Genomic DNA, 27,794 nt, shown 5'->3' with positions numbered 1-27,794 from the left:
ATATTTTGGGATATTTTTTTTTTAGTTCACATCATCGGCGTTAAGTCTGTGTTTTCTAGAGTATAGACTATTTATGATGTGGATATTTGTTAATATAATAATAACAATAATCATGATGATGATAATGATGGTAATGATGATGATGATGATGATTTTGATGGTGATGGTGATGCATGGTGATAAAGATGATTATGATAATGGTACTTTTGTTATTACTACTTCTACTACTACTACTACTACTACTTCTACTACTACTACTAGTCTAGTACTACTGACACTACTACTAATGATAATAATAAAAACGACAACAATGACACCAACAAAGGATAATTATTACAATAATACAAATTATAATAATTATAATATCAAAGACGAAGAAAAGGGAGTAGGAAATGAAAAGTCTCCAATACTATGCCTAAGGCTACGTTTGTAGGCGCCATAATGCTGTTGACTTTGCTTTACATCTATAATGCAATGTAATGACCTTGTACCCGATATGAGAGAGCTCGGACAACAACAACATATTACTTTTGTAAATGGATAAGCTATGGACAATGATGTAGGATTTTAGACATGATAGTAGTCCATGCAACTAACAAGGTCTTTAAAAAAAAAATCAGTACATGCATTTTATTATGTTACCCAAAAAACTGTAAAATATGTTTTACTTTATGATCCCTGATGCGAATGATTTCGTAGACGATGTTTACAGAAGAGGTTCAATCTTTTTCTTCCTTTTCCGAAGGTCCTGCGGGCGTCACTTATACCGAAGAGAGACCACCCCCGGGTCTCGTCATGAAAGTTAGCCCTTCAACCGATGATAACGCGGTCCATCCGAATGATTCCCCCGTCGATGTCCGTAACGATCACCGACCTGAGAACGATGTCCCGCATGATGGCGAAAGAATCGACGGAGAGGAACCTGGTGGGAATTTCCGCAACATTGGAAAGAGGTTTGTTGATTTATAACAGCAAAAACAGTACAGAGAAACCGGTTTTACTTCAAGAGTTATTGAATCAAAATTCGTTAGAGGACCACTGTCTCTTTCATTACACATTCTATCACTGACGTTTTTGCGTTAATTATATAACGTGTTTGAGTTTATATCGTGGCAGACCTAGTGGAAGCAACCGCTGTTCCCATAACTCATGAATAAATGTGTCACAACCACACTCATATACAAACTTTTTAATCAAGATAGATTGAAACCATTGAATTCCAGCAATTCTGCTAAAGGATAATTCTAAAGGTTCGGGTATTAAGGGTTATCTTCCCCTTTGAATTAACTGGAAATGGGCCCTTTAACTACACACATACCATAAATAGGGCCTGACGGTGTAACGTTTTTATTAGAGTAAATGACTTTGTAAACAGTACATTCGTCCGAAAAGACTCTTTTTTTTCACTCGTTCCTTCAAATCGCCAACATGGGAGCGTTTTATCCTGTAGGAAAAAAATAGCTGAGAGTTTTACTTTTTGTCGAAATTTATAGATGTAGTGATTAATAACGATTTCAAAACATAGAATACCAAAACATTGCTTGGTATTAGGGATGAATTCTAGGTTTTATTGTATCTTAAAGTATGTCATAAAAATTCAACTAGTTCTTTATGTCAATGTCTTTCCCCGACACCTAAAGAGAGAGAGAAAGAAAGAGAGAGAGAGGGAGAGGGAGAGAGAGAGAGAGAGAGAGAAAGAAAGAAATGACCAATGACAAGATTCGTTGCTAAAAATACAATCAAAAAGTTAGCCATATCATAGACAGCGTTGCGATTAATCGCAATTTGGGGCGATTGGTATCAATTGCAGCTAATAAGATATAGGATACTGTAAATTTGCTATTGATTAGAGGACTTGTGATTGGTTTGGATCAATCGCAACTCTTACAAGACAGGACCATGGATTCGAACATTCCTGTTGGTAGTACACAAAAGTGTCATCTCCCACACGACAATGCAGCTATTATGTTTCGTAGCATCTGAACCAATATGATTATATGCAACCAGAATTGCAAAAAAAAACTTTCCCATAGGAACACTGACGTACATCAATCAGGGAAAGGAGATCAAATATTAATTATGGAACGTGATTAGCTGATTAAAAACCTTTAAGTTTATTAATAAAAATGGTTCGCGACAAACGGGGGTAACCATTAGTATGATTACCACTTAAATGTGATCAGCGTGTTTCTATAGTAATACTGTACAGTGCGTCCAAGAAATAACGAAACCGAAAATTGTCGATGTTTTATCAAAACTTAATCACAATTATAGTTAATAAATGACACATATTTTAAAAGCTTAGATCTTCCTCTTTCATTTGATGCAACTCGTATGATGCATATTTCACGCATAAGTGATTAAAATCAATTTGAAGAGAGGGAACAAAGAAGTCATTTGGCGGACGGTATTTGAATTTCAAAGAGAAAATTATATTTGTTGTCAATTCCGGTTGATGCTATGGCAGCCAGCCAGTGAAAACAAATTCGTTTAATAAAATAATGGAAATGCAAACCTTACTTTAAACAAACAGAATTTTGTTATTCCTCACTCATTTTTCCTGATTGAGGTGCAGGCGCGGATCCAGGATTTATTAGGGGGGGAGGCCCAAATATGAAATTATGCGAGCCAAATATTGGTACGTAATGGCAACCAGCAGTAACGTAATTAGGGGTAGGTGGGTGCAGGGAGTGGCGAGTTTTTCCCCTCCCTCCTCCGCGAAGCGCGGAAGCTTTGGCATTTCAATAAATTATTAGAGAAAGAAGACGATTCGTTGTACGGTTCTCGACTCTTAATCCTTGTCTAAATTCAGTTTCCCCCTCCCCACCCCCCTACCGCACGAAGCGCGGAAGCTTCGACGTTTTATTAAATTATTAGAGAAAAAAGACGATCCGTTGTGTCGTTATCGACTCTTAATCCTTGTCTAAACTCAGTTTCCCCCTCCCACGCGAAGCGCAGAAGCTTCGACGTTTCATTAAATCATTAGCGAAAGAAGACGATTCGTTGTACCGTTATGACTTTTAATCCTCGTCTAAATTCAGTTCCCCACTCCCCCCCCCCCCCCTCACCGCGCGAAGCGCGGAAGCTTTTACGTTTTATTAAATCATTAGAGAAAGAAGACGATTCATTGTACCGTTCTCGACTCTTAATCCTTGTCTAAATTCAGTTTCCCCCCCCCCATCCTCCCGCGCGAAGCGCGGAAGCTTTAGACGTTTCATTAAATTATTAGAGAAAGAAGAAGATTTGTTGTACCGCTCTCGAAAAAAAAAATAGTTTCTCCCTTCCGCGCAAAGCGCGGAAGCTTTTACGTTTCTTTAAATCATTAGAGAAAGAAGACGATTCGTCGTACAGTTATGACTTTTAATCCTCGTCTATTTCAGTATCCCCCCCCCCACCCGCGCGAAGCGCGGAAGCTTTTACGTTTCATTAAATCATTAGAGAAAGAAGACGATTCGTTGTACCGTTATGACTTTTAATCCTCGTTTAAATTCAGTTCCCCACCCCCCACTCACCGAGCGAAGCGCGGAAGCTTTTACGTTTCATTAAATCATTAGCGAAAGAAGACGATTCGTTGTTCCGTTATGACTTTTAATCCTCGTCTAATTTCAGTTTCCCCCCCACCCGCGCGAAGCGCGGAAGCTTTTACGTTTCATTAAATCATTAGAGAAAGAAGACGATTCGTTGTACTGTTCTCGACTCTTAATCCTTGTCTAAATTCAGTTCCCCCCCATCCTCCCGCGCGAAGCGCATAAGCTTTAGACGTTTCATTAAATTATTAGAGAAAGAAGAAGATTAGTTGTACCGCTCTTGAAAAAAAAAATAGTTTCTCCCTCCCGCGCAAAGCGCGAAAGCTTTTACGTTTCATTAAATCATTAGAGAAAGAAGACGATTCTTCGTACCGTTATGACTTTTAATCCTCGTCTAATTTCAGTTTCCCCCCCCCCCCACTTTTACGTTTCATTAAATCATTAGAGAAAGAAGACGATTCGTTGTACCGTTATGACTTTTAATCCTCGTCTAATCTCAGTGTCCCCCCTCCCGCGCGAAGCGCGGAAGCTTTTACGTTTCATTAAATCATTAGAGAAAGAAGACTATTCGTCGTACCGTTCTCGACTCTTAATTCTTGTCTAAATTAATTTTCCCCCCCTCCCCGCGCAAAGCGCGGAAGCTTTGACGTTTCATTAATTCAATAGAGAAAGAAGACGATTCGTTGTACCATTCTCGATTCTTAATCCTTTCAAAAATGTTCTATGTCTATTCTCTTTTCTTCCTACGTCCCCTTTTCACTTCTCTCTTTTTTGGCCGGCGTTTATGGGGGGACCACCCCACCGCCCCCCTGGCTACGCGCCTGCGGTCAGATGAACATATGTTGATACCTTGTCCGCCCCGGAAGCACAGGGGTTTAAAATTTTAACTACGGTCAGATGAGCATTATTTTGATACCTAATTGTTACAGTGGCAGGTCACTAATTGACTTGGGGTTCAAGGGGCGGAGCCCCGGAATCTCAAGGGTTTTAGGAGTTTAATTACGGTCAGATGAGCATTTTTGATACCTTATTATTTTTGACACTGGCAGGACACTATTTGGCGTGGGGTCCAGGGGGCTGAGCCCCCAGAAATCAGGGGTTTTAGGCATTAAATGACCGTCAGATGAGCATCTAAGGGCCCGCCTTAGGGCCTTAGGTGGAATCCAGGGGCCAGAGCCCTTGGGGTTTTAGGCATTTAATCATGGTCAGATATGCATATTTTGATACCCCATTACAATGTGACACTGGCAGTTAACTATTTTTTCTTTCTCGCTCTCTTTCTTTCTATTTCTCTTTAATATACTTTTTCAAAGAAAGTGTGTGTGTGTGGGGGGGGGGGGGGCTCGAGGATACCGATCCCCGCCGTTCCGCGGGCCCTGATATGTAGGGATCTCAAGAAGCATTTTCTTGCCTGGTTGTAAATTTAGGAATTTGTCATTTTCGAACAAACGCATAAAGTGAGGAAAAATCTCGGAAAATTATCTCATTTCAGCATTATTTGTAAACCACCGTTATGAAATTAGAAATAAACCACGTTTGAATTCTATTTCTCCAAAGCCCCCCCCCCCCCTCCCCTTTCAGTACGCCAGTGGCCAACCCCCCCCCCCCCCCCCTCTCCGATCTACACCTTGTTGGCGGGAAAATTGCAACTAATATCCCTTACCTTTCTTCATTCTCTTTTTTTTTCTTTCCCTTTCTCTCCTCTTTCCCTTTCCCTTCCCTTCCTTATCTCTCTTTTAGGTTTGCTGGGGGGGGGGGAGGGGTAAGGTCATTTTGGTCCTCACTGCTCCACACATTGTTGGCGGGATTAACCGCAACTGATCTCCGCTTCTTTTCTCCCTTTTCTTTTTTTCTTCCTTTTTTTTTGGTTCCCTTTTAGCTCTCCTCTTTACCTTTTCCTTCCTTCTCTCTTTTTTTTTTAGCGGGGACGGGGGGGGGGAAGGCTAGGGCCTTTTGCCCCCCCCCCCCGATCCACAACTTGTTGGCGGGAAAATTGCAACTGATATCCCTCCTTCTTTTCTTTTCTTCTTCCTCTTTTGTCCTTCCCTTTATCTCCTCTTTTTCTATTTTTCTTTCCCTTTCCTTCCTTCTCTTTTATTTTTTGATTGGGGGGGGGGGGGGGGGAGGATGGCAACAGCCTGGGAGGCAAGTCCTTTTGCCCCCCCCCCCCCGATTTCCTTCTTCCCTCTTTTCTTTTCTTCTTCCTTTCTTTTTTTTCCCTTTCTCTCCTCTTTCCCTTTCCCTTTCCCTTTCCTTCCTTCTCTTTTATTTTTGATTGGGGGGGGGGGGGGGGGGGGAGGGAGGATGGCAACAGCCTGGGAGGCAAGTCCTTTGCCCCCCCCCCCCGATCTCCTTCTTCCCTCTTTTCTTTTCTTCTTCCTCTTCTTTTTTTTTCCCTTTCTCTCCTTTTTCCCTTTCCCTTTTTTTCCTTCTCTCTCTCTCTCCTTTTTTTTTTTTTTTTTTTTTTTTTTTTTTTGGGGGGGGGGGGGGGGGCAAGGCCCGCTCGGACCCCCCTGGATCCGCGCCTGTTGAAGTGTCATATGAAAGGGCAGAAACTGAACTTTCTAGAATTGTGATTTTCTCTTTGAAATTGAGATACCGTCCGCCGAATGACTTTTTGGTTCCCTCTCTTCAAATTGTTTCTAATCACTCATGCGTGAAAAATGCATCATATGATTTGCATCAAATGAAAGAAGAGGATCTAAGCTTTACAAATATGTGTCATTTATTAATTATGATTGTGATTAAGTTATGATAAAACATCGATAATCCTCGGTTTCGTTTTTCTTGGACGCACTGTAGAAATTAATCGTGAAAAACAAAACATTCTAGTTGTGTAAAACGACTCACCTCTCCGGTGTACCTCTCCATTCGTTATTGGGTTGTTTGAACTTGGTGAAAATGTCCGTCATCGAATGCACTGGTTATCAATTTACGTTCTTTGTTTAACATTTTCAGGTATTCTCAGTTCTTGGTCAAGTACCCGTCCGCGGTCATGTTACTCGTTTTTCTGCTGGTCATCATCTCGGGAGTTCTTGGTGTCCTTCTCAATGAATTTCCTTCCTTCGATGACCCAACAAAGGTTAGATAATATGCTAGATATTTTGTTGGCTTGCATTTTACTGAGCATTAAAATAAACATAACACTTTTTTAAGGGACACCCATAAATTTATATGAATAATTAATTAAATTTGGTCATAAACATGAAAATGCCTGAAGAGTAGAAAAGTTGGTTGGCTTACTTTTTAAGATTTGATGTTGACTGTGTGTGTGGATACTGTTTATTTAGTTATTTAAAAACATTAATTTTGACAAGACTTATTCAAATAAATTCAACTCAAAGTTTTTTTTACATGGTATTCTTGTAACAAAAATTACTCATGCAGTAAACAAGAGAAAATGAAATAACATAACTATAAGGGAGTTTACAGATAGCACATGGTACACAATAATGACCCCAAATATCCACAGATCTTTTACACATGGAGAAGTTCCACTTTGAGCATCTTAGAATAATAGCTGCCAAAGTCCTAGATGTGCTTCATGAATACCTTTTGTTTGACCTCTTGAAAAGAATACTTCCACCTGCGTATCATAGAATGTACCGTTGGTGCATAAATGAATAATGTTACATATCTTTCATGAGCGCATATCCAGTATTCATCTTTGTGAGTTTTACCATTTTGGTACAAATGACCTTTATCTGCCCATGCGCAGATTGTATCTGTAAACTCCCTTATTCAATGATTTTACAATCGAGTTTCCTGGTAATGTCACTAATACAAATAAAACATCGTGTTATACTGATATTGTTTTTGGCTATAACACAATGCATGACTTACTATGTGAAGCTGATATAATTGTTGATTTTTGGCGACATGAAAAGAAGAGAACAACCACTAATGCCCCCTCCAAGACCACCCCTCCCCCGTTGCGTTTTACCCACCCACCAAGTAATTCCAGTGTTCCCTCCCGACTAGGGCACCATAACTGGACCAGTAATGTTTGATATCAATTCACTTTTTAATTCAGACCTACTATATTATGTTACTAAGTACGGGACCCTATTCACATACAGGCTATGCTTTTTATTTAGGCTCCCCACATTTTACATTGTAGAACATTGACTGTCATATATATCTATTTCGAAACTTAGTACCTGTTTTCCGTACATTATACTTGATTTGAAATCTTTAAATTATTTTGTAATCTATGCTTATACGCTTTAAAAAAATTGTTGAAAAGAAGTTAAATTGTTTTGTGATGTAAATGTGGAACATAAACTTCATACTTCAAACTGCCATATGAATGGCCAACAACAGCAGCCACAACCACACATCAAGTTTTTTCTGGTGCTTGATTGGAACATTTAGGAAATTTCAAGTGGGAAATTGTTTTATTCATCATACGAATATTGATTTGAATGTGACCAGGACAACTATCTTTTGAAATGAAGGAGGGTACGAGACTATTGACTTTTCTACGATTGTATTTCATTTTGACAGGGATTCGAAGCCCGAGGAACAGTCATCAGTGGGCGATTGAAAGCTTTGGGGAGAATGGAGTATGGTGCTGATGGGATATACTCGTGCCCATCATCATCTAACCAATCAAATGGTGACATGTGTTCTCATCGTGTAACCATAGACATCCAAAACCAAACTCTAGATGTCGATGTACTAGAAAGTTGCGCAAACAATTGTAAGAATAAAGTCTTTGCTATTTGACCAAACACGACACTGGATATTTCTCCCCGGAGTGAATAATTCACATCAAATGACATGATATTTACAGCTATATCCCCTACCTGTAAAAACATGATCAAATCAACAGAAAAACTGAAACAATTTAAATTCACAATAATGAGATTTTTAAAAAAAATCATTATTGTAACATTATATATGAATACTATTTTTAAAAAAAGATACTAATATAGGCCTTTATACAACACCTACGTGGATCCTTGTCATTTGATTGGAGGATTGTTGGTCACATGGTATTCAACAGATGTTCTATTGCAAGGGCGTGCATTTTTGGTTATAATTATGCAGACTTGCGTACCTCTCTGCTGTGCGCGTATCCGTGCGTGTATCTGTCGCGAAGGCAATCTGAATGTAATCAAGAAGGCTTGACTCCATATATCTTTAAAGCTTATCTGCCATAGTTTACAGGAGGATTTAGACTGCCCTGCAAGGTCACTGGACAGGTGGTTATCTCATCAACTCAGCTCTCAGTTAACATAAGAAAAAGAGGATCATGGGGGACCAATGGTCACCGACTAGGCATTGTTTGTTATATAGAGGGCGCAAGTAGCTACAAGTAGTGCAGTGGGCCTTTAATATAAGGAGTAAAGCATAATTTGTTGATTAACGTTCTATTAGATCTTCTTCGATGTTGTATAAAACAAATAATGAATGTTTTTCATTCGTTCAATTGTGCGAATATTTTCATTCGTTGAGAGTTTAACGTTAATTCTATTCAACTCGGCTGACGCCTCGTTGAATAGAATGTTAATCTTTCAACTCATGAAAATATTCCCACTATTGAACTCATAACCATTCATTATTTGTATAATAGGATGAGGGAGATTTCCGAAATTTAGATATTCGGACAACAACCACATCGAATTCCGTTAGCAAGGTGCCCGAATATCCACATATTTTGGAAGCGAAGTGTTCGTAGCCTATCATCATATTTGATGCCCGAATGGTCTCATGTTCGGACAGGAGGTGTCCGAATTTGTAATTTTTTCAATTTTCCCCCCAAAAAGTTTCAAAGTTATTAAGCGCTCATGAAAGGCATCAGCTCACCCCCTCGCAAAAATGTGACTGTACGCCTTAGAAGATGCGGCATAGGATTCTTGTAGATCGTAGACTTTCTACAAAAAGGACACTACCATCATTTATTGTCAGGTATAATTTCTGTTCAGCTCTAAGGTGACGAACTACAAAAATGACAAATGTTTTAAGGGATATCGTTTTAAAGTATGTCCTTTTTTACATTTTCAATACCTAGTTGAAATATAAATGTACTCAATGCAAAATAATGTGCAAATAATGTAAAATAGAGACCGTAGGATGCATTTATAATGTTTTCACAATAATCAAGCGGCGGTGCATTTTCCTTTAAAACCGTGTCAACATAATAACATTGAATATATCGTATTTTATACTTTTTTTCTTCCGCAGTTCTATATCGGTTCCGAATGGTCTACCGATCTACTGACTCAATGGAGATGTTCACTTCTACTGGCATGAAAGCTGTGTGTCAACATGACAAAGAAAACTTTCGCAGTTACGTCGGTTTTGATCAGATCTGCTATTATCGTACAAATGGCAATTGTTGCCCTTCGATATCATTAGGACAAGTGACATCATTGATGGTTGGCAAAGAATCTTGCGATGACATTGATGACAGTGATGTACTAGGAATGAAAGAGCTGCTAGAGGAATGCGTTGGATACTATTCAAGAGGATGTTTTGGCGGTGATGGTGGCTCTATTTGCAGTGATGTTCCTGTAAACTGTTCAGCTTACTCCGGGGTATACACCATATTCCACTATCTCACCCCGAAGAACTTTGCACTGCAAGTCGCAAAAGGTGCCTTTGATCTGCAAACTGTCATGGTGCTTCAACCTGTGCCAAATTGGGATCAAACTTTATATGACATATATACCGATAAACCTCGACTAACCGATAATACAGTACAAGTTGTTGCCATTGGTGGAGGATTTAAATTCGATTTATTTGGTGATTACCTTTTTTCAGACTTCATCTATATCGGTATCGGATGCCTTGCTGTAGTGGCCATCATTTGGATGTATGTGGGTTCATTCTTTGTCACAATTATGACTATGTTTAGCATTATTATGTCGATGGTTGTAGCGTACTTTCTCTTTCATACTGTCTTTCGATTGGTTTTCTTTCCTTTTATCAATGTTATAACAGCAGTGCTACTGATCGGTGTAGGGGCCGATGACTGCTTCGTTTATGTCGACATCTGGAAGTTGGCCAAAAAAGAACACGGTGGTGGTCGCGAGAATCGAGTATTAGTACTTCGTGAGACTCTGAAACACGCCGCGACCACCATGTTTGTTACAAGTCTCACAACGGCAAGCGCCCTCTTTGCAGGATGCGTCAGCAGCATCACAGCAGTTCGATGCTTTTCTGTCTTTGCTGGTAGTTCCATTTTAGTAAATTTCGTCCTCACAGTTACTTGGATACCAGCGGCAGTCATGTTTCATGAGAAATATTTCATATGCGACGAAGAGGCGCAAGAAGGATCATGTAGATGCTGTGGGTTATGGTTTTTCCTGGGGAGAATATACGACCAAGTGAGCAGAGTTGGCGGTATGTTCTTCGAAAAATACTTGCCAATTATCATTGTTAAGTTACGGTTCCTGTGGATTCTACTTCTAAGTGGTCTTGGAATAGGTGGGTTTTGTGTAGTTTTCGTGGAACCACGCCTCCGTCTCCCATCCCAATCTGAATTTCAGGTATTTAGGAAAAGTCATATTTTGGAGCAGTATGACCAGGTCTACAAAGAGACGTTTAGCTTTGAGACTGATTCGGACAACACAATGCCGGCTTATATAGTTTGGGGAATAGAACCTGTAGATAATGGGAACCATTGGGATCCAGATTCCGAAGGAACTACAGTCATTGACAAGAACTTTGATGTCACATCAGCCGAAGCTCAAACGTGGCTTTATAATTTCTGTACAGATCTTAGAAATGCAAGCTTCCATGTCAATATAGCAAGTGCGCAGGAAGAGTTTTGTTTCATCGATTTATTCAAAAGTTTCATGGAGAATACGTGTACAGGAGCTATTTCTCAGTGTTGTGGCCAAACAACATTTCCATATCCGTCCTCTCTTTTCAATCATTGTGTGCCTATATTCTACGGTATTGTGTGTCAGGATTTGGGAACGTGTAGAAGCTATATACCTGGTTTATGGTTTAATTCAGATAATGAAGTAGTTGGAATGGTCCTCGTAATCAAAACAAATATCAAGTTTTCATTGAGCTATGACACCATTGGTCAATTTTGGTCTGATGCAAATGGTTTCATAGCAGATCGAATGGCTGAAGCACCTACGGGTCTGCGTCGGGGATGGTTTATAAGTAAGTATGGCCTGCAGATGTCGTTCTTTGATCTGCAACAAGGTTTAGCTAGGGGAACACCACTATCTGTGGGCATGTCGCTCGTTTTCGCAGCTTGTGTCCTTATGATGACTATCAGAAACGTTTTAGTGACCATTTACGCGATGTATGCCATTGCATGTGCCGTGTTTGTTGTAATCGCCTCGGTGGTTCTACTAGGATGGGAACTCAACATATTTGAGTCAACTGTCCTCTCTCTAGCTGTTGGTCTATCAGTGGATTTCACAGTTCATCTAGGTGTTGCTTACCGTCAGGCAACCGAATCAGACAGGACATCTCGGTCAATGCATGCATTACAGACACTTGGCTCAGCTGTTACACTCGCAGCACTTACCACCTTGGTTGCAGGTGGATGCATGTTGCCTGCCACGGTACTCAGTTATGTTCAGTTGGGGACATTTCTAATGATAGTCATGGTTGTCAGCTGGGTATACGGACTGTTCCTATTTATATCACTTTGTAGGACCATTGGCCCGCAAGGGATGTTTGCACAAATCTCAAAATCATGCTGTCGTCGGGAACAAAACTTGGCTGAAAATAACCTAGAAATGAAACCAGAGGAACATGTACACGAACAGCATGTCGACACGAGTGATGAAAGAATACAGCGTTGACATAAAATAATCATTGATATGAGGTGAAGAAGAATATCCTTCTAGTTGGTAAAATTATTTCCAAAGGTATTTTGTATTGTATTTTATTTATTTAATCACGGTTAAAAAGCCTGCTATCAGCTAGAAACTGCTTTTCAGCAAGGCCGTGAACAACAATTGAACACAACAAGTAAACGAATACAAAATTATATACAAAATAAATCATACAAATTATCATAACAACATAATAAGATGAAAACAAACAAAAATGAATTAAAAATTACTTGGATAACAGAAACGATGGAGGGGGTGTATTATTTAAGAGAGCGATATAAGACGTGCGAATGCTCCCAGGCTATTTTCTAATCGGATGTTTGCCGGTAGGTTATTGAAAAGTTTTGAGGCTGAATAGAGAGGGCTCTTTTTGAGGTAATTTGTATGTGGTCGTGGCAGTTGGCAGGTCCGGGCCAAAGGCAGGTACTGGAAGCACACCATTGGCAAACATATTAAATACAGCTTTTCAGCTAGGATTTTTTCCTCAAAGGTGGAAATATGCTTAAGTTACACCTGCCGCCTAAGTCTTATCCGCCTAAAATTGACGAGTTAAGACCAATTATTGCATTAACTTCATATTTTGCAAAGATCGCGGAGTCCTTCATTGCAAAATGGTTATGGGAAGACATTGCTAAGAAAATAGATAAAAAACCAGTTTGGTAATAGACGAAACTTGTCTACATGTCATTATTTAATTAGATTACTACATGCATTATATAGAAACGCCGACAAACCTCATTCAATATCCACAATGCTTTTGACTGATTTTTCGAAAGAATTTGATCGAATAAACCATAATAGATTTCCGGGTCTGACCTTGCGAAATTTCATTATTAATCGTCAGCAAGCTGTGAAGTTTAAAGGACATTTATACCAATCTTAACACAATTAATGGTGTAGGTGTACCAGAAGAACTAACCTATTAATGTTATTTTTACCTAAGTATTATACGGATTAATTGACTGTGAGTGAGTGTAAAGTTAAATTATCCTCCGAAAACGCCACAGAGATCACGATGTCAAATTTAAATTCTTAAAGGCGAGGAGTGAGCGCCTGCGCCAGACAGCTATTCACAGATTCCCTGTTATCTGGAGACTCTCAGCTGAAATTCGTGTAGAGGCAGTGCCAGGAAACTTGCCGTATTTGTTATGAGTAATGAAAACTAAACTTTTAAGGGTAATTTTATGTTTCTGTTATAATATACATATAAATATATATATATTTCTTCACCATAATTCATGAATTCTGGTACAATTTATTTGAACGGGCTGAAAACGATGTATTTAGTGGGTGAAATTGTAATCTGTGTGCCCATGCCTTGAGCCATAATGCATGGCCGTCCAGAGGAATTTTTTATGTTGGGGACCGGGGTAAAATAAAATGAAATAAATTATTGCAAATTTATTGCAAGAAAAGAGTGAATGTTCACTCTATTTTCACTACATTTTCACCCTCCAGAGGAGTGACGTCCGTGATCACTCGATTTTTTTAGAGAGTAAGTCCCCTAGTTGATAAGCATAGTAGCATACACATGCTTTAGCAGTCACGCAAAACACACCCCAATAAACAGAACATTAAAAAGTAACCTCTTTTGGGAGTGTACTTTAAGTGATTTTAAAGTATGGTGCCTTTTGAACTACATTTAAACGTTATCGACACGTGCCTTCATTCAAACAAAAAAGTACTCCTGTTCACGTTGCATCTAACCTAAAAACCACCAATCTTTCACGCGACTGGAGTAACGTGATTCCACTTACCTCTGTAAATCAAGTGTTTATGACCAAATAACCACTTGTCCAAGCAACGAGTTTTTTGTCCGTTAACTGATGGTGGTGATAAATACGCAATTATTTGGTATTGTTAGCACCTTTATCGATTGGTTTCACAGGTTACCCAAGGTTGATGGTAATAATCACGTTACTTACACCAGCTAATCGTCTTATAGTTCTGTCCGTGAATCCCTGGTTATATTAAATTAGTAATTCTGAGGTGTCTTACACACCTCTTTAAATGGTTTCAAAGTATTTCTTGGTTATGATCACGTGGCTCAAGCTGATTACTAATCTAAGCTGTGAATACGTCATATTTAGGTGTGAAAATAGTAATTATTAGGTGTCTTAAAACACCTTTTTAAATGGTAGTCAAAGTTGCCATAAGTTCCGCGGTGATGATCTCGTGACTCAAACAGAACACTAATCTAAGCTGGGCATATGTGACTTTTAGGTGTGAAAAATTAGTAATTATTAGGTGTCTTAAAACACCTCTTTAAATGGTTTCAAAGTTACCATAACTTTCTTGGTGATGATTACGTAGTTAAAACTGATTACTAATCTAAGCTGGGCATACGTGACTTTTAGTGTGAAAAATTAGTAATTATTAGGTGTCTTAAAACACCTCTTTAAATGGTTTCAAAGTTACCATAACTTTCTTGGTGATGATTACGTAGTTAAAACTGATTACTAATCTAAGCTGTGAATCCGTGACTTTTAGGTGTGAAAAATTAGTCATTATTAGGTGTCTTAAAACACCTATTTAAAAGGTAGTCAATGTTGCCAGCAGTTCCGCGGTGATGATCTCGTGACTCAAACGGATTATTAATATATGCTGGGTATTCCGTGTTTTCCAGGTGTGAAAATGAGTTATTCTTGGGTGTCTTGATGGTTTTACAGTTACCATTTAAGTTCCGTGGTGATAATCCCGTGACTGTTGGCATATTTTTATGTTCACCAGCTGATAAATGACTGTAGGCATATTTTCATTGCACCAGTTGATTACTGGTCTGTGTGCATATTTTCAGTTGCACCAGTTGATGACTGACTGTTGGCATATTTCCAGTTGAACCAGCTGACACCAATTAATTTGCATAGTGAATATGGGGTGCGTGCAGATCTATGTTTTTTAAACAATTTATCTGAATTTACAGCATATTTCTTAATTACTGATGATTTAGTTATATGCAATTCCTTTCGAAAATACTACAAATATAAATTACCAGTTATTAGGACATTTCGCTACTTAGTATAAATGACATTTAGTTAAACATAAATAAGGGAAACATTAACTATGAACTAAAATAATTTCAATAAAATACAAATATATGAAAAAAATTCGAGTAATTGAATTATGTAAATCTAGTTATTACCAATGCCTTTACATTGGAAATACAGACGTACCAACATTGAAGTGTTGTTGCCGTTCAACTGGTTGGAAGTTTTACCAAATGGTTCTAATGGCTCAGCTAGACCAGTTGAATTCTAACTGGCCTGGATCAACTGGATCATTTAGCCCATTTCAATTCCCAGGGTTATCAGTTGGCATCAACTGGTTCATCAACTGGACCAGTTGCAACTAGCTTTCTCTCCTGGGATGTTTTCACCCTCCCCCCCCCCCACCCCCTCTAATCCCAAACTGCTTCCGGCGCGCCTGGACGTAATTATGGAAGATGCAAGACACGATAATCAGAAACGGGATGAGAACGTCATTATTTTGGTTCATTTATTGTGTAACATTCGCGTAATTATTGGGTTGAACGCGGGTTATAGTAACATATTTCCTCTTCGACATAAATTTCACGTGAATGAAGAACATGATTCATCTCAAGTCAGACTCGTAATATTTACGTGAATTTCACGCAGATATTTTGACTAAAACTATCACTAACGCTTCACGTGTTTCTGTGACGCGATAATTTCGTTTATGAAGATGTAATTTCATAACCAAACAAACACGGGAGTATTAGGTTTACAAACCATGGTCTCCAAGGTAGGGATAATCACGTTATTATAATGGTGATATTGCAGTGATAATTGCGTGATTTAGTGTACGTGTGTTTTAAGTGACCTAGTGCAATAAACGTATTAACACATTTACGTAAATGTCAGGTGTTTGAAGAACGTAACTCTCCTCAAGTCGATACCTTGATATTGACGTGATTTTCACGTGATTTTGTTTATTGGGACATCGGCAAATTATTATTCAATAAAATCTGAGAATGTATACTATTATCTAGATCTACTATTTTTAAATTATTTTTAAAATAATTCCATAAATTGGGGTAAAAGAAAAATGTTCCAAATATATGAGCGACAGTGTAGAACAAGTACACAAACATTCCAATTGCCAGGCCAACTTGAACTGCTCGCACCATGCATCAAATAATATGAAATTAAATGTATTGAAATGTTCCTCGATGTCATTTTCAATTTCTTAACAACCTATACAACCACCTTTGTTATATATTGATAATACACCTTTATCCTTGGTAAATACGGTTAGGATTCTTGGTGTCACGATTCAAAGTGACCTTAAGTTGAATACTAATGTAACTGGAATTATAAAGAAGAGTAATAGAAAATTATTCATGCAATATACGTAGATTTAAAACTTACAACCTACCTGTTTGCGATCTGTTAACGGTATACATTGTTATGGAAGACCAATTTTGAGTATTGTGTTCCTCTTTCTTCTGCAAGTTTGACTTCAGACAGATTAAGGACATAGAAAGTTCACCAAAAGAGCATGTATAATAATTCTTGGATCAAACTACAGTTCATATGTCAATGCATTGGTATTTCTTTTGACTCGTAGAGAAAAACTCACTAAATATTTTGATGTTTCATTTGAAAACAGTATGTTGTGTCAATCGTGGTTAACTCCCAAGAAAACTACCAAATTCAATTTATAAAATGTCAAAAAATATCAATAATTTACTTGCAGAACTAAGAGATTCCAAAATAGTGCTCATTTCTAATTTCACACGCATACTCAATAATCATCATGCGAATCAAAGCTTGTAATAATCATTTATCATTTTTGTAAGGCTTTGACCTGTTTCAAATTTGTATAGTGTAAAGCGCTGTCAAGTCACTGATTTTTTTCTTTTGTCTATGTTTATCCGTTTACCATATATTAATTTTTCTCCATACGTATTTGTATTTCTCCCTTATTCTCTTTCGCTCTCTCTCTCACTCTCTCTCTCTGTCTCTCTCTCACTATTTATTCTTCTTTGTCCTTGACCTCTTACTATGCTATCGTGCAATATTTTTCATTAATAGCGGAAATGTAATCATCTTTTAATTGTATATGCATTAATAATACTTTTTACGACATCTCCTTAACATGTTATCTGACATTCATTACCTAGTATTATATGTCATTTGGTATTTAATTAAATATTTTTTATTCACTATTGCACTTTTTATTTATAATGTATTTTAATCTTTGTAAAACATGTAATTCAGTCTTTTTACTGCGAAACACGTTCGAATAAACCTTTATCGAATTGAATTGAATTAAATTTAATTGAAAGCTGTCCAGACTCCACGAGCATTCCTTATTAATACAGTTTGAAACTTTCATTTGTGGATTCATTTTTCTCATTCTAAACTTTTTGAGACGAACAGTAATGACATCATCAATCACGACAAAGACTCGTAATTAAGATAACTTGCGCATTGGTCCTGTTTCGATTTACTTTGATGTTGATTATGATAATCGCCTGAGATGTAATTTATTTGTCGTGTGAAATATATGAAGATGAACTAGGGAATTGGCTCATTTAGTAGCAGCTAGTCATGAACGACTGTGATTTGCTATGGCTCTGACAAGAATATACACAAGAGAAAATGTGCAATATTATCTGTAAAATTCTAACTGCGATAGATCTATGTGTGGTTGGTACATGAATGAGACACAAATGGAGTCTATAAAGTACCTATAAAGCAATTATTTCAAAAGTACAGACTTTTGAAATTAGTATTCAATATGAGTTTCTATACGAATTTTCACACTTCATACGATGTTTGATAGGCCTCAGTCTAATACGGCAGACAATATCTTTTATATACATGGTAACAAATTAATTTGTACTGTTTTTGCTAGTTTTGCTCCTTTTACTTTGTATATCATCTTATGTTAAGGCCTTCTTGCCCTCCTTATTGTTACGTCCTTCACCATTGCAACCACTTTAATCAAATGTTAGTTTTATTTAGGGAAAGGGGAAACCTATAATCTACAAGCTGAGCTTTGTAATAGGTTCCTCACATTTCCCCGCTATAACCTACTATTTAATCAAAATACAACTAATTTAGACGTCTTTACAAAGAATTGATTATATAATGTGATGCTTTTTATAGTTTATTTTATATTGGCCCGAATTCACAAAGGAGGTTTGTCGTCAAACTGAGGTTTATGTACGTCATATGACACGTTTTGACGCGTTTTTTACAAACCTGTTTTGTAAAAACGCGTCGAAACGCGTCATATGATGCACGGAAACTAAGGTTTGTCGACAAACCTCCTTTGTGAATTCGGGCCATTATGTTCAAATTTTGTCAATTATGTAAATTCTTTTTTTGTGAAATTTGAAAGAAAATAATCTTGAACTTGAAAATAAACTTTAACTTGAAGTAGTTCATTCCTATTTGATACATTGAATTACATTCTTAAGAAACAGTACTTCACTAGATTTCTTCAAAAAACAACTGAAAACTAACCTGTACAACTCCTCTAAATTGTTGATAGTCTAAGAGAGCATGCAGTGCCTTGTATCTTTTGTAAAAGGCGCTATATAAATCCAATTATTATTATTATTATTATTATTACATATTTTTAATATAATGTGTCGTTATGTAAACGTAGGTTGTATGTCTCTTAATGCCTTGTATTTACCAGTGATTTATCCGTGTCCTTTGATATATTTTTGATCAAGTATATAAGTATAAAAAGTTTCGAAAAAAATGAAACATTGATCCATTTAACTCATTTCTGATATTGAAAATGTTATTTGTTTGTGAATCAGCATCGAATGTTCATTTTATTTTGCCACTAAGTTTTTGCATCTATCACACAATAAATCACATTGTTTGTAGCAGAAATGTGTTCTGTTTGTCCTATATTAAGATTACCAAAAAAAATTACACCAATGGTTTTACAGTGTTTTGGAAGATTCGTAAATATTATGAAATATGTGTGGGTGTGTGGGTGTGTATGGGTGTGCGTGTGCGTGTGGGTGTGTGGTGTGTAGGTATGTGTGTGTGTGTGTGTGTGTGTGTGTGTGCGTGTGTTTGCGTGTTTGAAAGTGTGTGTGACATTACGCTGTAGACAATGGAGATAAGATTTGATATCCAAATACTGCCTAGATGAGCTTACAGAAAGATAATAGTCTCAAACAACTCTCATTTGCACATATCGACCTGTGTTAAGAACATGGTGACGGGCCTATACTTACCTTGATTTCCTTATCTTTTTATGCTCGTTACTCCGCTCTTATGCATTTTCTACCAAAATCGTTAGGCACATTTATTTTTTATTCTTGAACATTCAGTGTGTTATGTTGGATTATATGAGAATTTATTTGTATCATTACCAGAACGCAAGCTTATATCCTTAAGAAAGAACTCAAGTACGTCCTGCATATAGATATTACGAGAGTCGGTTGTTAAAGATGAAAAAAGAAAATGAAGGAGTTTACAAAGTGATTAAGAATCCGTCTGTTTTTCATCTTTACCTCTCCGTTTAAAGAGAGTTTTTTTTTTATATAATTAAAACAAATATTTTCCTTCTTGTTTATACGTGTAGTTTCTCTCATTAATTGTGTAGTATTGTTGTAGTTGTTGCTGCTTTTTTCCCCTTCCAATCATAAAAATGTTACTTGTATTTTTTATTTTTTTGTAAGATATAAATATTTATTATGTATCACAGGGCTTCATAGAAGATCAAATGTAATTTTTATTGAAATATCCTGCATTCCTATGCGTGAATGAATAAATAAATAAATAAAATAGTTAAGGAGAGAATAGGGAAGGCTCGTAAAAGCGAACATAAAGAATTTAATTTAATGTAATTGTAACGTTTCCTAAGTTCTGTACATCTCCTCTCCTACTCAAATTTAAATATATGTCAGAGTAGATTTTTATTCTATGTTTTGTTTTTACCCTCATCCCTTTTGATTCTTTAATTCAAAATACTTATTATCTGTCTGTAAATAATACGATTTTAACTTACTAGTTTTGCACATGTATGTCGGGGACCCCACCAGAACTGGGTTATCCTGTTCCAGCTGACTCATTTTTTATCTGTTATTCTTTTATATTGGAGTAGGTTGGAGGCTTGGTGAATGAAATCAATCAATCCTACTCTTTAATATTCATTGTCTGTTGCGTTCACTCTGAATTCAGCATGCACTTAGGATTGGCGTGTACCGGTGCGTGCATTTACACAGCAATGACGTAAATAGCGCTCCGATCGATAAAACGTCTTTACATTATATAATGCATTTGTACAGATGAATAGTTAAATCCCAGGTACATGGTTACACAACTACAAATCGGTCACCATTACTGCTTTCACCCTCGCCAAGCTACTAACACTTCCTGCATAATACCAACCTACCCCGACACATTTGTCTGCTCACAATTTACGAGAATGGTACATTCACCATGACGTGATTTTGACTTCACACATCGTCCAAGGAGTAATGAGATTTTAACTTGCCGCTTTCTTGAAAGGTTAGTTTTTCATTCATTAATGTTCCTTTTAAGATCTGTACTGTGGAAAATGGAGATGTTGAGAACATACGCCTTATTTCTAATTTATATAGCTTTGACGTTGCAAAGTTAATCGTTTTGAATATATAATAAATGTGTGTGTGTGTGCGTGTGGTGGTGGTGGTGTGTGTGTGTGTGATTTCGTGGCGTGCGAGTGTGCGTGTGTATTAGGTTTATGCGATAATGGCATACTGATATCAGTAACCTGCCAATTTTTTTTAACAACAGTTCATTTAAATGGTTCATTGTAATTTTTTCTTCTCAAAAAGTCTACTCCATCTCGGCAGTTGGGGATCCTATCCCGGTCATGGAGGTTGGTCCCGAGGTCGACGCCCATGATGATGGTGATAACCACCATTCCCCAAACACTAAGAAAAATGAAGGAAGGAATGAGAAAGATGAACAAAACAAGGAGAAAACAACTGGCTTTTTGCATAGGTAAACAATTTTAATTTCCTCGAAATTCTTCCCTTACTCCTTCCTCTTCTTCTTCTCCTTCCTTGTTAGCGACTGCAATAAACCAGGCAGTAAGAGGGACTTAGTAACATTGTTTAGATGAGAGAAAATGGTGCTTAGGTAAAGACTTCATTGCTAGATGTACACTTAAAGATAATCTAAACGTTTAAATGAAAACAGACCAATAATAATGATAAAAATTGGAAAAAACCTGATCTGATCGTTTCCTTAATTCTCCAAACTATATCATTACAATGTAATTACATTTTAGGTGAATGTAAATCGTCACAAAGCACTGAATAGGCTTTATATACCATTCCAAACATTTAAGTGTTGACAGGTTTTTAAAAGCCTATCGTATGTCTCATTTTCATGGGAAAATGGTTGGGTAAATTCAAAATTGGTTTGGATAACTTACTGTTAAAGTGTGTTGCACAGTGACGCCTTCAGAGAAAACCATAAATACATTAATAATTTTTTTTCAGGATCTGTTACATGTTAGAGGGTTAGTACAGTTAAAGGAATATAAAAAGTAATATTTCATACACAAATTACGCAGTTTTTTCATCAACCGTCAACAATGTTACCGAGTCACTTTAATATGGAAAAAAACAAATATTTATCAAACGTATCGGGGATATACATAGCAATTTACAACCACAGCATGAGCTGTATAATTACTAGGGATGGTTGATTGTCAGCTCATTCCGGAGACAATTTGGGTATTACGGTAGCAGAAACTAAGATTTAATGAGTAGGAAGTGCGAGATTAGCCAGTGAATAAAGATAAAACTCTAATAATCACTTAGTTGTCATCAATTCAGATATGGTTAAATTCACTTGCTGTCTTTACTTTTGCATCTTACACAGCTATGCTCGGTTCCTTGTTCGATTTCCCTCGATTGTCCTCCTTCTTGTTCTCCTCTGCGTCGTTGCAACAGGAGTCCTAGCGGTGTTTTTCAGCCCGGTACCTTCATTTTCTGATCCAACAGAGGTACGCTATCATTCTTAATAGTTAACATCGTTGTGTTATCAATCTGTTTCTTTTTATCTTAACATAAAATATTCATTTATATCTGAACAAATATAAACAAGAAACAGGTCAACCAAAGATACATACAATTAAAAAAGATTGTATGATATGAGTACGATGACTTCATATGTTTCGTGATATAAGACATCTTTAAAACGTGATGTCATCAATTCGACATCTGCTATAATTATGTCTCTTCGAATTTCACAAACAATTTCTTTTAAATACAAGATTTTAGTATCAGGGTGGCCTTCCCATTTACCGAGTAAAAGACGAATTTCCTATATGAACAATAAATCGTTTACTTATCGCGCTTATACTCTTATACTTATGTTTCTTCTAGTTCTACTTATTAACTGTCGAGTTTTCCTGTGGTACTCTATTTTATATTCATATTTTGAAGGGGTTCCAAGCTCGAGGGACTGTTATTAGTGGACGACTTTGGGCCTATCAACGAATGACAGAGGAAACGCAGTTGTTTTCTCCTAACCCATCAGTGGTCAGTTCGAATATCAGTCGACGCAGTCTTTCAGATACCTCGAGATCTCGAGAGGAAAGAGATGTTGGCAACGATACAATACTACATGTTGAAACATGCGGTGCTTATCGTAAGTATGAGATAATTATGAATCACAAGAATTTTATTTACAATACTTATTCCGTTTTAGTTACCCATGGTAACCACATGCTCTTCCTGCAAGCCATGCAATTATCATTACCCCGGCATCGCTAGGTATATATTTAATATACCTGAATAGTGAGGCACAAATGTGGGCCAAACACCTTGCCCGAGGATGTAAGCACCGAAAAAGGTTTGAATCCGGGACCTGTAGTGTGAGAGTCAAGAGCCTTCACCAATATACCACAGTGCCCTCAATGATCCCTGCCTGGTTAGTGTTGTTATCATCAGTGTCGTAGCGTTAGTCCTATCCTTGGTTTGGGGGCATCAACATAATCAATCACCAGGGTGTGGTTTATTCACTACCTGGCCGAAAAATACATTTAAGTTCAAAGGTATGTTGAAGCAAGATTGTTCATGTGCATATGAACAATTATCCTTTATGGACACAATAAAGAAATGAAATGAAATGAAAAATGAAATAGTTTGCATGCTCTTTTATTCGTACAGCACTTTGACGGAGTAGTGAAATATGGAGCAGTGAATTTTCTCTTACATGTTGTTTCTGGTTATTTACGAGGGCACCTGCGATCATGCTCATACCCGAATACACTAATGGTCAACGCAGTAATTATAAAATAGTTGTGTGGTTAACTGTTGATCATTTAACTATAAAGCTAGTAAGATTCAGTTCATGATAAAAAGTCATTCTTGTCCTGTTATTCCTCTTTCCAGTTTCCAGTCGTCTTCGGATGCTGTATCAAGCCTCTGGCTCTTCAGAAATGTTTACCGCTGACGTCATGAAAGCTGTTTGTCAACACGACACTGTCAACTTTCGTAGTCAGAACATCTTCAACCAATCGTGCGGCTTGTATAATTCGACGGGGGACTGCTGTCCAACCTGGTCAATGGGATACATGGTAGCCCTGATCGCTGGCAAGGATTCTTGCGATGATATAAACGAAGGAGATGTGGAAACCACAAGGACATTGTTACACGAATGCATTCAGTATTATACCACAGGATGTCTTGACAGCGGCGCCACTTGTCAAAATGTGCCTGCCAATTGCACAGAGCTAGGCAGCATTCATACACTACTTCATTATCTAACACCTAGTTATTTCGCTGAAAATGTAGAAAACGACAATTATGACTTGGAAGTAGCGCTTGTCCTTTCTCCTCTTTGGTCGTACCATGACGACACATTTAACTTCTATGAAATGCACATGGGGACGTCGTCTTTGAAAAGTAATGTTCTTGAGATCATAGCAATTGGTTCTGGTGTAAAGTTTGATGTGTTTGACCAATTCGTGTTCTCCGACTCGATTTTTATTGCCATCGGTTGTGTCAGTGTGATATTTATAATCTGGGTTTATGTTGGTTCAATTTTCGTAACTGCAATGACGATGGTAAGCATTATCCTGTCTATGGTTGTCGCTTTCTTCCTTTATCACGTCATATATAGAATTCCGTTTTTTCCCTTCATCAATGTCATAACTGCTATTCTTATCATTGGAATCGGCGCTGATGACTGTTTTGTCTATGTAGATATCTGGAAGGCCACAAAGAAAGAGATAGGTGGAGGTAGGGATAACCTTCTTCCTATCCTCATTGAAACGGTGAAACATGCCTCGATCACCATGTTTGTGACCAGTCTAACAACATCATCTGCCCTTTTTGCGGGAGTTGTCAGTACAATCACAGCACTGCGGTGCTTCTCAGTATTTGCTGGAAGTGCTATCTTGGTCAATTTTGTCCTGACGTTGACATGGATACCTGCAGCAGTTATGATTCACGAAAAGTACTTTCTATGGGAGGAAGACGAGCCGTCATCGTGTAGGTGCTGTGGTTGTTGGTATGCAGTAGGACGGTTTTATGATCGAATTGCTAACATTGGCAGGGAGTTCTTTGAAGATTACTTACCGATTATAATAACTAAATTACGTTTCTTTTGGATTATTGTCTTGAGCGCTTTCGGCATCGGAGGTTTCTGTGTTGTTTTTGTGGCTCCAAGATTACGTCTACCTTCTCAATCAGAATTCCAAGTATTCAGAACAAGTAACATTTTTGAGCAATACGATCAAATCTATAAAGGAAGGTTTAGTTTTGAAAAAGATTCAGCGAGGCTGATGCCGGCAATCATTGTTTGGGGAGTAAAACCTCTTGACAATGGGAATCTTTGGAGTGCTGATGGAGAAGGAACTACGGTGTTGGATGAAACGTTTGACGTGACGTCTCCTGAAGCACAACAGTGGTTGTATGATCTGTGCATAGATTTTAAGAATTCAAGTTTCCATGACACCAGCGCGGGTTCAGGAGACGAATTTTGTTTTATTGATGCATTTCGGAGTTTTATGGAGGATAATACATGTATAAACCCTTCGACAGGCGGGGATCTGGGTCAATGCTGTAACCAATCTTCATTTCCATATCCTAGTGATGTATTCAGCCAATGTGCAATTACTTTCAGTGAGATACAATGTCAACTCTATGGTTGTGAATCGAATGCTCCTGGATTACGTTATAATTCTGATCAGGACATGGTTGCAATGTATATTTACTTACAAACAAACATCAAAGAATCGCAGGATTTCAATGCTATGAATCAATTCTGGGAAGATGTTAATGACTGGGTAGAAGAAAGAATAAGCTCAGCTCCGACAGGCATGCAAACAGGCTGGTTTATAAGTGTCGGTGATTATCAGATGTCTTTCTTTGACCTTCAAAGAGGCCTCGCAACTGGTGCACCTCTCTCGGTCGGTATATCACTAGCGGTTGCTGCTTGCGTTCTTCTTTTAGCAATAAGGAACATCTTGGTGACGTTATATGCCATCTATTCTATTGCTTGTGCTGTTTTTGTTGTCATTGCTTCTGTCGTTCTTATGGGATGGGAACTTAATATATTTGAATCTGTTGTTCTGTCCCTTGCTGTTGGTCTTTCAGTTGATTTTACGATCCATTTAGGCGTTGCTTATCGTCAGTCTACTGCATTTGATCGTGAGTCACGATCAATGTATGCCCTTCGATCACTCGGTGCTGCCATTACGCTGGCGGCCATCAGTACCTTCATAGCAGGCGCCTGTATGTTACCTGCCACAGTTCTTAGCTATGTTCAGCTTGGGACTTTTCTTACACTTGTCATGGCAATCAGTTGGGTCTATGGAATATTCCTATTTGTATCGCTATGTAGGACGATAGGACCAGAGGGTACGTTTGCCCAAATATCGCGGTCCTGTTGTCGACGTAACCCTCGTGTCACACCTGAGGGGGAGGGACACGTTGATGAATACTCGGTTAAGCCAGTCCAGAAGGGTGTTTCGATGGGTAGCCACACGGATGTTATGTCAGTTACCTCTTTGCCTAATGAAAATTCTAACTGAAACTGCTGCGTAATGGAAGCCAGTCAAAATTAGTCAATAAACCGACGAAGTGTGTGCGTGTATGTGTGTGTGGCCTAGGCCTCTTAGAACCGATAGTTTTCTTTATCATTATTTTTCGTAAATATATCTAGAAGGCAAATCATAGAAACAAGTTATTTACAGTCTTAGAGGAATCGCAAAAAAGAACAAATCATGGAAGTTATGAATTTTTAAAAAATAGATGGCTAATGATATGTGCTCATTTGGTCACGGTTTATACACTTGACTTCTCCTCAACTAGGTGTTTATAAAATAATGATTATGCAGAGTATGTAACCTTGAAATTCAGAAAAAAGGGATTTTATTAATGCAATCGTTCTATGACACAACGAATGGAATCCCTTGCTATATGACTTCACACACGATTCCGTTTCTTAAATTTTCTGCTTGTATTTGTGTGTTTATTTGTTTGTTTGTTTATTTGCTTGTCTTAGCCCAGTGATATACACCTATTTTTTTTTAGATCAAATGTTTGCAGCCAGTAGTTTAATGTTAACCAAAAGTAAACGTAAGCACAAAAGTTATTTCTTTACTCGTCTTTATTTTACTCTTTACTTATCGCTTTACTTCCAGTCAGAATAAACCTGTTCCTCGTTAATTACTGCTGAATCTATCACTGAATGTATTTACATTGTTTATCAGTTCGCTCTTCCAAATACTTTCATGATAAACGTAGTGTTTATATCAAATACTATAGACTGAATTTGGAGGCTTTTGATTGTGCATATAATTTTCCCCCTAAAATTCCTGGGAAAATGAAGTTAACTAAACGCACGAAGACATATAATCATCAACGAATAAGAATCTTTGATATTTTCTTCCACGATGAGTTCGTTTTTCTCGATTATCTTCGGAAGAGCTTGGGTTGGTTTGTCATAATATTCCAATCATGAACTTAGGTTAGGTACACTGATATTCGGGAAAAAATACATAATTCTGTGAAAAGATCGAGAATATTTAATGTTTTTTATCATAATTTTGCAATATCTCAGTTTTCCCATTGGCAAAAAAGAAATCTTTTGCACGATATATAATATCTTCTTTTATGTCTATGGCTTTGTAATTTAAGTGATTTTTATATACACAGTATTATATATACAGTTTATTTGATAAACTAAAATACAGATGTATATTTATAATTAAGGATTTTATATTTTTTTTAATGAAATTACATTGAAATTTGTATTACAGTTTCATCAAATAAAGTTTTTATGGTTGTGACATTGATACTACGTCATTATTTTTCCTTATCTAAAACATAAGTGATTAAAATGTATTTTTGGATTTTTTTTTAATATAAAATATTGATTTTCAAATACATGGCTATAGCCTACGAGACGGCAGTTTCGTGGGCTGTCGGTCCACTGGGAGGTCCAGAAGTACG

At 37.5% G+C, this 27,794-nt stretch overlaps 2 protein-coding genes across 2 annotated transcripts; both read left to right on the top strand.

The window, feature by feature from the left end:
* Positions 1-702: 702 nt before the first annotated feature.
* Positions 703-13,684, top strand: LOC115924459 (protein dispatched homolog 1-like). Its single transcript, XM_030986560.1, has 4 exons — positions 703-953; positions 6,486-6,609; positions 8,034-8,229; positions 9,717-13,684. Exons 1-4 carry the CDS (start codon positions 703-705, stop codon positions 12,302-12,304), a joined length of 3,159 nt encoding a protein of 1,052 aa, XP_030842420.1. The 3' UTR covers positions 12,305-13,684.
* Positions 13,685-20,642: 6,958 nt separating this feature from the next.
* LOC100889816 (protein dispatched homolog 1) lies at positions 20,643-27,559 on the top strand. The gene is made up of 5 exons (XM_003723970.3): positions 20,643-20,844; positions 21,153-21,321; positions 22,210-22,333; positions 22,776-22,980; positions 23,727-27,559. Exons 2-5 carry the CDS (start codon positions 21,191-21,193, stop codon positions 26,369-26,371), a joined length of 3,105 nt encoding a protein of 1,034 aa, XP_003724018.2. The 5' UTR covers positions 20,643-20,844; positions 21,153-21,190; the 3' UTR covers positions 26,372-27,559.
* Positions 27,560-27,794: the final 235 nt, after the last annotated feature.

The sequence above is a fragment of the Strongylocentrotus purpuratus genome, unplaced genomic scaffold (genome assembly GCF_000002235.5).
Source record: "Strongylocentrotus purpuratus isolate Spur 01 unplaced genomic scaffold, Spur_5.0 spur5_contig_838, whole genome shotgun sequence".
NCBI classification, from domain to species: domain Eukaryota; kingdom Metazoa; phylum Echinodermata; class Echinoidea; order Camarodonta; family Strongylocentrotidae; genus Strongylocentrotus; species Strongylocentrotus purpuratus.
The sequence above is the reverse complement of the archived record's forward strand: the minus strand, read 5'-3'. Positions and strand labels throughout refer to the sequence as shown.

What these genes read in the sequence shown, in the direction of transcription:
- LOC115924459 (XM_030986560.1), top strand. Translation starts at nt 703, where the DNA reads ATGTTTACAGAAGAGGTTCAATCTTTTTCTTCCTTTTCCGAAGGTCCT. An exon ending in TTCCGCAACATTGGAAAGAG is followed by an intron (nt 954 to 6,485) that starts GTTTGTTGATTT and finishes TAACATTTTCAG; the next exon opens with GTATTCTCAGTTCTTGGTCA. An exon ending in AGAAAGTTGCGCAAACAATT is followed by an intron (nt 8,230 to 9,716) that starts GTAAGAATAAAG and finishes TTTCTTCCGCAG; the next exon opens with TTCTATATCGGTTCCGAATG.
- LOC100889816 (XM_003723970.3), top strand. Translation starts at nt 21,191, where the DNA reads ATGGAGGTTGGTCCCGAGGTCGACGCCCATGATGATGGTGATAACCAC. An exon ending in ACAACTGGCTTTTTGCATAG is followed by an intron (nt 21,322 to 22,209) that starts GTAAACAATTTT and finishes CATCTTACACAG; the next exon opens with CTATGCTCGGTTCCTTGTTC. An exon ending in TGAAACATGCGGTGCTTATC is followed by an intron (nt 22,981 to 23,726) that starts GTAAGTATGAGA and finishes TCCTCTTTCCAG; the next exon opens with TTTCCAGTCGTCTTCGGATG.